General features: G+C 35.8%; 1 protein-coding gene across 9 annotated transcripts in view; it reads right to left on the bottom strand.

Annotated features, from left to right (window-relative positions):
- Positions 1 to 907: 907 nt before the first annotated feature.
- Positions 908 to 13,340, bottom strand: part of SLC38A9 (solute carrier family 38 member 9) — a 106,654-nt gene continuing 94,221 nt past the window's right edge. For 6 of the 9 annotated variants that reach the window (XM_022597371.3, XM_022597363.3, XM_022597358.3 and 3 more), the window contains 2 exons: positions 10,123 to 10,212; positions 908 to 8,918 (listed from right to left, as the gene is read on the bottom strand). In XM_022597371.3, the coding sequence (XP_022453079.2) occupies positions 8,753 to 8,918; positions 10,123 to 10,212 (256 nt within the window). In that variant the 3' untranslated portion in view covers positions 908 to 8,752. Of the gene's footprint in view, positions 8,919 to 10,122; positions 10,213 to 13,340 lie in introns of those variants that run through there. The other 3 variants (XR_002647913.3, XR_002647910.3, XR_002647912.3) reach the window with 2 other exon arrangements.

A 13,340-nucleotide genomic window follows, 5' to 3' on the forward strand; every position in this document is an offset into this window, starting at 1 on the left:
AGTGCCAACTCAGCATCCTAAAAAGGAAATTTACTGTCAGTGATTTTTGACAATGAGATGAAAGGGAAGCTGGGGCAGTGGGAATCAGGCTTAGCTAGGGCTGAGGGTAGCTGGAGAGCTGGAAGTTCAGGGAGTAGCTGGTGAGTCATTTCCATTTTTCTACAAAATGAATTTCTAAAGTGTAACAAGGGACTCAAGGCTTTTATTCCTCCTTTCTGCAACTTGTCAAAATAAGTTTAATTCAAATGGACCCTATTCTGGAAAGCAATTCCTAATTACCAAGTCAAAATTAATCACTAAGTCTTCTGTGTGCTCATTCACATCTTTTATTATAGGACTAATCATATATTAGACAGGCATGTCTCCCTAACTAGACTACGAGTGCCCTAAGGGCAAGGACTGGGTCTTTCTCTGTGCACTCATTCAACTAAGATTGCAGGCGCCTCTTCTATTGTAGACAATGTGCTAGAGGCAGTGGGTACAAAGGTGAACTTCCTCCTCTGGATGGTGAAATATACACAGCCAGTAATTACAATACAATGTGATAAATGCTACATTAAAAGCATGTGTGAAGTGGACAGCACAGAAAAGGGGGCACCTAAACTATTTGGGAGGCAGTTAAGGCTGATTTCCAAGCAACCTCCTGAAAGATAAACATTTGTCAAGTGTACAAAAGGAAAAGGGCACGTCAGGCTCAGGGCACAGCATGTACAAAAAGCAGATGGAATAAGAGAGAATTAGTAGTTTTGTATGAACTGGTGTGAGGTTCGAAAGGTATAAAGATTGTAATAAAAAGCCTAAATAAAAAGCTAAAGCATTTCTATTTTATTCTCTAGGTTGGTCCTTCCCAACCTGCAGACCACAGAATTGTTTCAAAGTTTATAATGTAGACTAAATAGGTCTAAAAGGTGTGTGTGTGAGTGTGTGTGTGTGCAGGGGGTGGGGGGCGCTTGTTTAAATGTTTGTAGATACTTTAAGAATATATTCAAAGCTATGTATAAGTGGTATAGGAGTTATAGTAGCTTTTGGTCATTATTTTTATAAATCAATAAATACTAAAAACAGAAGTACTATTGTGTGAGGGTCCAAAGGATTTTGTTATATCAAAAGCGATCCTTATAGTTAAAGTCATGAGAAGTCAGTGAAAGATATTTTCTTTTTTAAGAAAAAAAAATTTTATTGCTTTTTTTCATAAAACATGACACATTTAAAAACTTTAGAAAATACAGATAAACAAATGAGAAAAGAAACACCCAATAGTCCTAATACCCAGATGCCCAATATTCATATTTGTTATATAAACTTCCAATATATACATATATATACACAAATATTTTAAATTCTATACATAATTGTACTCTACTTATATTTATGAATATCTTTTTCACACTTATTACATATAGGCACCTGCATCATCATTTTAAATAGCTAAACAGTATTCTATTGATGGGTATTCTATAATTTATCTCCTATTGTTGGACATTTAGGTTGTTTCTAATTTTTCCATTACAAATAGTAAAGAGATAAATATCTCTTTGTGTTTATATATCCACACCTTCCAATTAGGACATACATCTGGAAGTGAGTCAAAGTATATGAGCATTTTGAGGCTTTGATGCATATTGTCAAATTATCTTCAGAAAGTTTACAGACACTTTTACACCAACCACTTGTGTATGAGTGTTCATTCCCATACCTTTGTCAGTGTATAATAATAATAATAGTTACTATTCTTTTAGTATTCGACAAGTAGAAAGCATTTTAAATTACTTTTCTACTGAGGTTGAACTTCTTAAAAAACTGCTTCAAGGGATAATTTACACTTCATAAAATTCAATGTAAGTGTACAATTCAATGATTTTAGTAATTATATAGTTGTGCAACTATTACCACAATCCACTTTTAGAACATTTCTATCACCCTAGAAAATCTCCTCCACGTGGCCATATACAGTGAGTCCCTGCTCCCACCCCCAGACACAGGCAACTACTATTTCGCTTTCTGTTCCTATAAATTTGCCCTTTCTAGACATTTCATATAAATGGAACTGTTAGTCTTTTGCATGTAGCTTCCTTCACTTTCATGTTTTTGAGGTTTATTCGTTAGCACAGATCAGTATTTCGACTCTGAACTTTTTAAATCTTCATGTTAACTTGCAGTTGTTCCTCTGAGAGCTGTCTGTTACAAGGCCCTTGCCCATTTTTCTATTGGGGCACTGCAGGATTTTACAGAGGAGGGATATAATCAGGTTCATGTTACATTAAGAGAATTCTAGCAGCACTGGGAAGGATAACTCTATATTTGCATTTCCAATTCTAGGACAATCATCAATACGTTTACCTCATTGAATTATGCTTTATCTACCTACAATAAAGAACTATAATATAAGCTACAAAGAACTATAAAATTATAAAAGGTATAATTATTTGAATAGTTTCCTCTCCTTAAAGAGTGTCATAAAGTTCTAATTTAGTCTCTAAAAAAGGAGACAATTATGCAGTTGATTTTACTTTACTGTAGTGAAAATAGGTCCCTTCTGGGACAAAGTGAAGTATGAATAAATAAATGTTACCTTATTCTAATGTTGCTCTTGGTGGCTTGTTTTCTGCATCAAGAGCCCTTAAAATGTTCCTCATCTCTAAGGTTCATTGAATAGGTATTTGACAAACAGTATCTTTGAACTCTATTATTTCTGTAAAGTTAAAAGGAAACCCCCCTGCTGCAAAACCCATTCCCAAGTAAAACCTCTCTAAAAAAGAAAAATGTCCTATTGTGATCCCATATTAACCATTACTGAATTTGTATCCCATGCTATTTTGCTAAATCCAATTAGACTCTTTGAGAAGTAAAGGCTCAGATCTAGTAAAAGTTGCAGTTCTTAAAGGTAGCAGAGGCACTCAAAGCTTGACATATTCGAGTGCTGAAACTTTTCTTCATTACACCTCCTTCAGTCTTCTAAGTCCCGTCCCCAGAGCTGTGTGGATGATTTACCTTAAAGCTAAAAAACGTTAAAGCAAGGGATCCTCACTTGTATGGGGTTCTTCCTAATTTTGTATGTTTTTCCTTAAGAGGGAAGAACAAATTATATAACTTCAGGCCCCACTAAACTTGGACCTGCCCTGTAACCAATGACCTCTATCCCCCATCCCAAAAGTTCTTTGTAAGTTGGTCCTTTACTTCATGGCTTGAGTCTAGGTAAATTTCTACAAGCCTTCTTTTAATACAGACATCCTTTTAGAAAGCTTGTCATGCAGATAATAAAGTAACAACATAAATGATTCACCTAGAGTCTCATCACTTCAACAGGTAACCCACATTTATTCTTCTGTGGCCCCTTCCAGTTTTTGTCCACATGTCTACATAACTTTGTGTGATTATAATTAAAGTTGTTTTATCTTGGAAAATGACCAGCTGCCCGAGTTCAGAGGGTGGGCAAGGATGCTGTCAGGGCCACATCCACCTTGTTCACCACTGGATGCTCTGTGCTTAGCACAGAGTCTGGCATCCGGTTAGTACTTAAATATTGGCCGAATTGGCCGAGAGACTAATTCTGAACCTGAATGGCCCTATTTTTTTTTTTTGGGGGGGGGTACTGAACTCCAAGTAGAAACGAAAAACTCTTAAAAAGTAGCAATTATTGTTTTCCATTAAAGTGGAATCCTGCCTCATTAATTGATTGATTAAACAAGTGTATATTAAGTGTCTGTTAAAACCAAACACAGTTGGATTACTTGAGATATCAAGAGAGACCCAAAGGAGGAAAAATCTGCAGAGAGTGTGCTCTTTCTAATCCCTATCCCAGCCCTGTACTTTATGGCCTGAGATGAATAAGGAGAATGGAGGAATTTTTAATCTTTTAAAAAGACACAGCCTTATTTTATCTTTGCAGAAGAGTTGAGAAATATATTTAAAAAATGGCATTGTGGAAAAAAAGGAATTTTACTTAAGGCAGGCAGAAGATTAGAGCTCTCTATTGCCTTAAATGGCTCTGTAAGATTATGATACTAAGCTCTTTGCCAGAAACTGGGCTACACTTATCTGAAGTGCCACATTCATTCTGAAATGCTCTTAGAGGGAGAAGTCACACAGTATTATTGTCCAAAAGGGATGATCATTTTAGGTTTTGGTTAACATACAAAGCATATACCTTTTTTTTTTTTTAGGATCTAGAACATGAGGGAGGGCATGTGAGACATGCATCGGTCACTTGAGTGACCTCATGTGACACATGCAGAGTCACTTGAGAAGTCTGACCCTGCAAAAGATTGTCTCCTTCTACCCTGGGGTCAGTGCTACTAGGCAATGGCATTTCCTGGCAAAGTTCAATTAAACAAAATCCCAGAGTCGTTTTTCTTCAAAATAATTTTGATTTAATTTCTTCTTTTATATAAAAAGACAACAAATTACATTTCAGAGAACAGTGTTTAGGTTATGAGGTTCCCGTCAGAGCTGTTTTGCAATACATGTTTACATAATCTGAAGTGAAGTCGGCAGTCGACTGTGAAACTGGGGCCAGCCAGGCTGCCTTGTGCGCGTTCCATTTTGGACAACAAACTAATATAACATTCTATTGTTTAGGTGTCAGCTAGATTTGGATTTTCTTTTGGACGTTCGAATTGGGATGAGAAAACAAACCACCACCACATCACCATGACCAGATTTTAAAAAGCAACAGGTCAGCGCTTTGTAAAGAAAACAAGCAGCATCAATATTTTCTGCTCTAATCAATGAGCCCAAACATTTGACGTTTTGAATACAGATAAATAAGTCAAATTTTTGGAGAGAAAATCTTATAGAATCTTTCTGTTTGTATTGCCCAATGTGTTACTGATTATTTCCCGTATTGACCAATTGTACTTTGCGGTCCAAGATTCACAGAAGTGAATCTTGCAGTGTTAAAATGCAAAGAGAACAATAAACAGTATACAGAAGCAGTTAAATACTTCTTATAAAACTTATCTTAAGAGAAAATTTGCCAAAGTAAAAGCAATTACACTTTAGAAGATCCCACTTGATGGCGAATGTATCAAACACCTAAAATTTTGGACAGTTATTAGGAGAAGGCTGAAAATGTGTCCTTGCAGCTTTACCACTCAGCTTCGTTTACCTGCCCTCCCTGAGGAGCCCGACTGGAAGGGATCTGTTTCTCTTTGTCTGAAAGTGCCTTGCATTATAGTTACCTGTAGGCGTAGTTTACTAGACCACAAGTTCCTTTAGGATATGAGTGATGTCTTATACATATTTGCCTTCTCCAAAGTACCAAGCATGGCAGTGCTGGGGCTCAGGACAGGCTGCCCCAAGATATGTCACAGTGGCATACTGATTATTTTGAATTAAAGTTACTTGAGAAACAGCTGGTGGAAACAAAAGATATAAAAAACACTCTGACTTCCCCCTTCCCCATGAAATCAAGAAATAAATCTCCCAGGTGAAGGTATCCTCCCTATACCAGGAGGCTACAAAGCGTCCTTATCACCCGAGTTAGGGAACTCAAGGCTTAAAAAGCTACACTATAAACAAATGTTGTTACTTCTTCATCAGTTTGCTCCCTAGCATAACTTAAATCTTCATAAATCTTTCTTTGTCTAAAAATGATATATGGACAACTTGCTTTGGTCACTTCGGGGGTCCCATTTCTCTGAGAATTCTACACATGCAAATTAAATTGTTTTGTTTTACTTCTTTCTCCCGTTAATATGTCTTGGGTCAATTTAATTATTAGACCAGCCAAAAGAACTCAAGAGGGATGGGGGGAAATTTCCCCCTCCCTGATAGTAGTTATTCAATTATTTATGGAAATGAGTAAGTCAAAATACAGATAAAAAAATTCTCCTAATGAACTCCGAGTAGAAACCAAAAACTCTTCTGCTTCTACATTTAGTGGCTGTATTGTATTTGCAAAATATATTTAGCGTAAATGAAGTGAATATTTCCCTCTAATACAGCCCCTTTTGGTGGGTAAATTTATTCTTTATTCCAATACATTTTTTGGGTGTGATGATGAAACTGATTTTGGATGATCATCCATAGGTGTCAAATGTCAAAGCATATTTCTTTGTCCTTTCTGGCACGGTATTAGCATACCACATATTCATCCAGAGCCTTTCCAAGGAAGAGCTCTCTAAACAAGCTATTTTAAATTTTATAACGTCCTCAGTTATGTGTTAAATAAGCTAAATTCAAAGAAACTAAGATTAACCACATCAGAACAAAAAGTGAAAGAAATTTAATTAGAAAATTCCAAGAGATGACAGCAGAGAAAGTCTAAAACTAATTGTAATATGATCAGAATGAGATCTCATCTCATCATTCTAATATGTGAGCGAGGACACACGTACACAAAGAGTTTTCCGACCAAGCTAATTAATAGGCCAAAGGAGCTGGTTTTGTGAAGAAAAACCTAAGGAGGCAAAGTCATTCAGCATAAGTCTAACATAGGATTTTGGAAATTCTAAATCAGCAAGTCTCTTAAAGAAAACAAAAAGCAAATATCGGGCTTCCCTGGTGGTGCAGTGGTTGGGAGTCCACCTGCCAATGCAGGGGGCACGGGCTCGTGCCCCGGTCCGGGAGGATCCCACGTGCCGCGGAGCGGCTAGGCCCGTGAGCCATGGCCGCTGAGCCTGCGCTCCGCAACGGGAGAGGCCACAACAGTGAGAGGCCCGCGTAACGCAAAAAAAAAAAAAAAAGCAAATATCACTTTGCTTTTCAGTTTAATCAATAATGCATTCATTTTCATATTCACTTTGATTATTAAATGCACAAAAATATATCAAATCACTTTTCTATGTGTTAAAACATTCAAGTATATCACTGAAAAAAGGCAATGCAACTTTGTCTCTGAAGTTTTTAAAGACAAGGGAGGCAACTAGAGATAAACAAGAATTAAGCCTGGAAGATCTCTCAAGGTCTGGCTTTTGATTCCTATGTCTCTAACTGAACAAAACCCTCAAGTCATAAAGGCACAGAGACACATTTTCTCCACGCCTTATATTCCTGTTCTAAGAGAGGTTAACACCGGGATCCAGACACATAACGCAGAATTTTCTAATTACCTAATTTCTACCAGCAGTTTCTGCTAACAACAACAACAAACAACTTCAGAGAGACTGTCTCCCTCAATAAACGTAACTAAGTTCAAGTGCATATTAAGGTTTGTAGAGATGAAATGACATAACTTGAAGATTGACTTTAAAATGTTTCAGTGGAAAAGAAAAAAAGGGGGATGGGTGAGCAATGTGGCAAAGTCTTATAATTACTAAATGTAGGGGATGGGGATGGGGGGATTTATCATATTATTTTTTTCTACTTTTGTGTATGCTTGAGAATTTTCATAATGAGACTTTTTGAAAAAGAGCTTTAGGCAATATAGTTCATCAGTATAGGTATGGGTCTATGGACTAGATAGAAAGCTCTGCTAAAAAGAAGAGTGGCTGGTCTTGAATCTGGGGCTCTTTACCAGGTTTAAAAAACCATTTCACCTGTCTTTCTCAAAGGAAGGAAAATCACACAAATCTACACATTATCTTGGGATGTGTATTAACACAATACACTGTTTAATGTTACCATAAAATTAGAAAAATCTAACTTTTCCAGCTGAACATGGAGGCTATATTACATGAAAGACATGGATTTAGATTTTGGTTTAGCTTTTAGTTTGAAAGAAAAAGAGGAGAGTGTTAATCAAAGAATTCAGATTCCCTAATCCTTTTCTCAGATCCAAGTAGTTTTTCTTTTGGGGATTTAACCTCTACCCTGACAGTTACAGAAGTATGTTGAGGGGGTCTCCTTCTGGAGGTCATACTTTGAACAGAAGTAATCCTTTCCTGTGTTGAAGAAATCACTTTCACCCTCAGCAGAGAATACACTTTTAAGAAGGCCTCACTCTTTCTGGCCCCTCTCTATTCCCTTAACGCCTCATATATCCCTCTCTTCCATGCTTCCTATATTCTTCCCCACTGGTCCTGTCATCACATCCTATGCAATCCTCAGAGGTCCAAAAAGCCAAAGAGCCCCCTGGGTCTATGAGGACAATTCTTGTTCCTATGCAAAATGTGACTTGGGGAACTGGAACTGGATTAGAAACAAAAGAGGAGTCAGATAGCAACAAATTCTCTCCTAGTTCCTTTATTTTACATAAGTTTCATGACCATAGGGCCTGTTCTGACATTGCTTTTTTTTTTTCCTTCTTTCTTTTTTAAAACAGAGATTAAGGGCTCACGTAAGAATTCACTCTACTAACACTGATGTCATGGACACTTCTTTTTTAAAATGAGGTATTTGGTTTACTGTCTAAAACAGTAAAGGTTTGGGCAAACTGCAGAAATGATATAGCAAGTAATAAAATAAAAGTGAATAACTGAAACATAAAACAGAAATGGAATCTGGCAACATAGTTGCTCTGACACTCTGAGAATCATTATGGTAGCCAGAATAAACCCACCCACCCTACATCTCTAAAAGCAAAACCCAGCATGATTTTTCCTAGGGGCATACATTTCTACTCAGAAAAGACAGTGAGAATGAAGAGATGGGTGAATATGAAAATGGTAAAGAGATTAAGACCACTCTTACTGCCCTTTTCCCCATTCTAACACGAATTACTTATTAATGGACCACTATTTCCCTTGGTTTCAAATTACCTTAGGAAAACATTAATAATTACAGCAACAACAGCATTTACAAGTGAGTTTATGTGGAACTGTTGTCAGAGTTCAAAACACCATGAAAGATCTGGAGAAGACAGTTGACTATTTCACATAAAAAACTGAACAATTAGGTTAGCCAGGCCCAAAATAATGATGAAAATGTGAGAGATTAACTTAGGCCATGTTAGACGCTCTTCTTGGTAGAGGGAAATTATATAGATGAGAGACGGATATATGAATACAAAGGCCAGGCCACATGCTGCTCCTGAATATCTGCAAAATAAAAGCTTTTGGGTTAATATTCATCCTGTGTTTTTCTGATTTACAATTATGGTAAATATAGTACAATTTAAATCCTCCTCAGTCTGATATTACAATAAAATTGTTTTTGATTCATTTGTTGACATAAAGCATTTGAGTTTAAAACTTATTTTACTTGCTAAGTTAATATAAAATATTATTTCCTGTTCATCTTTACAGCATCTGCTTGACAAAGAGTTTTTTATTCATCTCTCAAATCTCCCTAGTTCCTCTGTATCTCAGTGATTATGGCTACTTCCTCAGAAACATCTGGAGATAGGCTTCATACCTTTGATCTTTTATAAACTAATTATAAATTCTGAGTTGTTGAAGGACTGCTAGCATCTGCTTAAGACTGAGAGTGCCTCCTTGGCATTCAGCATAATTATCAAAGATAGTAACAAAAATACCTAAACACATGACAGAGGAACCTATACTTTCTTCTCTCCTTCCCTATACTTAGTTTTCTTGAAAACAGGTTAATGGGAACTTGTAAATCCATTATATTCAATAAGCATCAGGCTAAAAGTCTCCCCTTTTGTTTATTGCTACTTTCTTAGGTAAGGGTCTTCCAAAAAGTGACTGAGTCCTGCTTTCTACAGGTCAAGGAAATCAGATCATTCGAAATTTCAGTTTTCCATGATTATCTGAGGTCACAAATATATTCCCAATCTACTCAACCTATCACAATGTATTTGGAGAAAAGATATTAAGGAAAGAGCCATCTGGGATCTAAACTCTTACTTTATGACTACAATCGACACTGAAATATGATCTTGAGTAGAAATGGATTAAGAAAGTTAGGACATAGCCTTGACATATTAGGGACATTTGAGGTACCCCAAGAAGTTATATATTATATATTAAAAACAACTTTATTTTGGATAAAGAAAAAGGAATACAGTAGAAAATTATGAGAAAAAGAAAAAAAGAGAAGGGAAAGGTACATAAAGCTAAGGGATAATGGGGCTTCTAGAGTCAGGAATAAGCAGAAATGGAAGATAATGAGCACCTTAACTGATACCAGGGAACTACATTTGAATGTTACCAGTTTTAAATACTCACAGGAATTTTATACAATTGTATCAAAACAACAACTACAACAACAACAACAACAGGAAAAGCATAAAAATAAAGACCAATATATGAAGGGGCAAAGTTCCCTTACAGGCAGTACCTTATGATTCCTCCTATGTTTGGGTAGAAACAGGCCATGAGCACGCCAGCTCCCACAATAACTAGATTAAGAATCAACACGTGGAAAATGCTACAAGTTGAGAAGAGAGTTTGGAGGAAGAAAAAATATAAAAACAGGCAAATTATAACAATTAATATGAGAATAAAATTCATTATTATCATCCTTAAAATGAGAATGTCTTAAACTTGACAATAAAATTACAGCATAAATAGAAGGCAACAATAGTACTCAATACTGGTGATGGGACAGTGATACTGGCCCTTTTTTTGCGATTATATAAATAGGTTAAATTTTGTAGGAGCAAACTGGTAGTGTGTATCAAGGTTCACATTCTTTGACACATAATTCCATTTGGGTGGAAAATCATAAGAAAATAATTGAAAAAGCTATTAACATAAAGGTATTTGTGAAAAGACAGAAGCATCCTAGATATATGGCAGGGTAACAATTTACTTGATGGAATATATTAAAAAACATTAAAAGTAAGTAATCACTGTTACCTAGATGGTAAAAATCCATCTAGGCAACTTGAGGAAAAGTTAGTTAGATTTTTACTACACAAGAAAATCTCAAAACACTTGAAAAAATATCAGAAGGAAATACACTAAAAAGGGTGTAGTGACTGTGTTATAATTTGGTATTTGGGGTAATCTTTGTTTCTATATTTAACAAATTTTGTATGTTTTACAATATTTCTTTGTAAAGTGTTTACTTTTATAATTAGAAAAATAAATTTTATTAAGGGGTAAGGCAAAATGGGCAGGTTTTTATTTTTCAGATTTAGTCATTTAAAGCTATTCAGTATTTACCATGAATAGAATATCTGCTAAATAACTTGAACTAGATGTTAACAATTCAAGGTTTGGGAATCAATTCTGGACACAAATAAACATAATGTAGATGGAATACGATGCTCAAGAAATAACTCCATTTCCCCCAAAAATGATCCTTAAAAGCCAAATTTACACATCAAAGCAACATTTTGAGCCCAAGTTATCAGAGGTTAATTAATCCTAGGTAAAGATTACAGAAAGAATTAAAAATAAGGAAAAGTATTTACACAAATAAGTGGTTAGTCATCCATTTTGATGAATTACAAAGATATTCAGGCTTCCAGATCTTACTATTTATCCAGAAACTCCAACCTTAAAATTGCTTCAGAGCTTTGAGAGAGACATTGGTTGGGCCTTTGTTATTTCTATATTGTAAAACGAATCAACTTTGTTTATTTTCCAAAGTATTGGTTCTCAAAGTGTAACCACGAACCCCAGGGAAGTTCCCAATTCCCTTTCAGGAAGCCCTGAGGTAAAAATTATTTTCCAATCAGACAAAACATTACTTGCTTTGCAAAAGCATTGGTGGGTAAACTGCTGCCCCCTTAGCATGGATAGAGGCAGCTTCACTTGTCTGTATTCTATACTGTATTCTTCACTGCCAAACACTCTCAAAAAAACCAAAAAAGTTTTATTAAAAATTGTCCTTGATAAAGGAGTAAAAATTATGTTTTATTAAATCTCATACTTTGAACATACATCTTTTTAATATTCTGTATGATCAAACAGCAAGTATATAATAAAGCACATCTGCTGCATACTGAAGTAAAAAGGTTGTCTTGAGGAAAAGTACTTGTGCAACTGAGCTGGGGGACAACCCTGCCGTTTTATCCAAAGACTGCTATTTTTACTTGAAAGGCAGATAAACTATGGTTCTTCAGACTTGGGTATTTGACAGACATGATCTTATCATTTCAAGGAAAGCAACTGGTAGTTTGTGTTGCCAATGATAACATTTGAGCTTTCGAGCAAAAACTAGAATTTTGGAGAGCTTGTATTTGCCACCATGAGAGCTCGACAGTTTTCCAATAAATATCTAAAGACTTTTGATATTAATGAATGTGGGTTTTGAAATGTGCATAATGAAGTGTGTCAACATTTGGAAGATCTACAGAACTCACTGAACCAATATTTTCCAAAGGATTAACCCTGATGTTATAAAATTATGCATGGGTAAAAGATCCATAGTGTAAGACAGACCAATGGATTTTAATGTAACTGAGTTTCAGATTCAACTAACTTTTAAAAAACTACCACTTGTCAAGGTTTGGCATAGTATCAAAGAAGAATATCCACAATGATCTTAAAAGGCTATTAAAAGTACTCCTTGTTCCAACTGGGAGGGTGTATTTTCTTCATATATTTAAACAAAAATTACACATTACAACAGAATGAATGCAGAAGAAGCTAGGAGAATCCAATGATCTACTAGCAAATCAGACATTAAATCAGTTTTTCTTTTTTTTTTTTTTGCGGTACATGGGCCTCTCACCGTTGTGGCCTCTCCCGTTGTGGAGCACAGGCTCCGGATGCTCAGGCTCAGCGGCCATGGCTCACGGGCCCAGCTGCTCCGCGGCATGTGGGATCTTCCCGGACCAGGGCACGAACCCGTGTCCCCTGCATCGGCAGGAGGACTCTCAACCACTGCGCCACCAGGGAAGCCCCCATTAAATCAGTTTTAATGTCATTAATCAGTTTTGAAAGGTAAAAGGAAAGTTTTTTTTGGAAATCGTTATTTTTCAAAAATGTTATTTATGTTAACAAGTAATGGTTTTATTATTGCTTTTTAAGTAAATTAATAAACATTTAAAAAATTCTGTTCTAATTTTTCATATGTTAAATATTGATGGATATAACCCACATAAGCTAAAGTTCCTGGGGGTCCTCAAATAAACCTTAAAAGTGTAAAGGGGTCCTGAAATCAAAAAGTATGCTCCAAAGTATGCAGTCTGTAGAGTACTTGTAACTGTAGGATAAATGATAATGTCTTCTTGGTGGCAGGGGAAGAAATGTAATGTGAACACAAAAGGGAATTCCAGACTTTTTACAAGAAGAAAAAACATTCTAACAGCCAACATTATGCAAAATAATGGCAGAAAACAGGAATAAGGCATTTACCTAGAATTTTTTTCATCTATTACTTCTCCGTATTTATTTTATTTTGGTGAATGTAAATCTAGCAGGGTGTATAAACACAATAGGAATAATATTTACTGAAATCCAACAGGAGAACTGTAGCTGCTGCTATTGTCAATGCTAGAAGCCTGGTAACTCTCGATTTCTGCTTTTAAAAGCTTTTTTGTTTTTAAACCTACACATTTATAACTAATTATTTATTAAATGAGGGGAAAGACTGCATTAGTT

The sequence above is a fragment of the Delphinapterus leucas genome, chromosome 3, assembly GCF_059928025.1.
Source record: "Delphinapterus leucas isolate spDelLeu-1000000601 "Yukka" chromosome 3, BTC_Dleu_Yukka2, whole genome shotgun sequence".
Taxonomy (NCBI): Eukaryota; Metazoa; Chordata; class Mammalia; order Artiodactyla; family Monodontidae; genus Delphinapterus; species Delphinapterus leucas.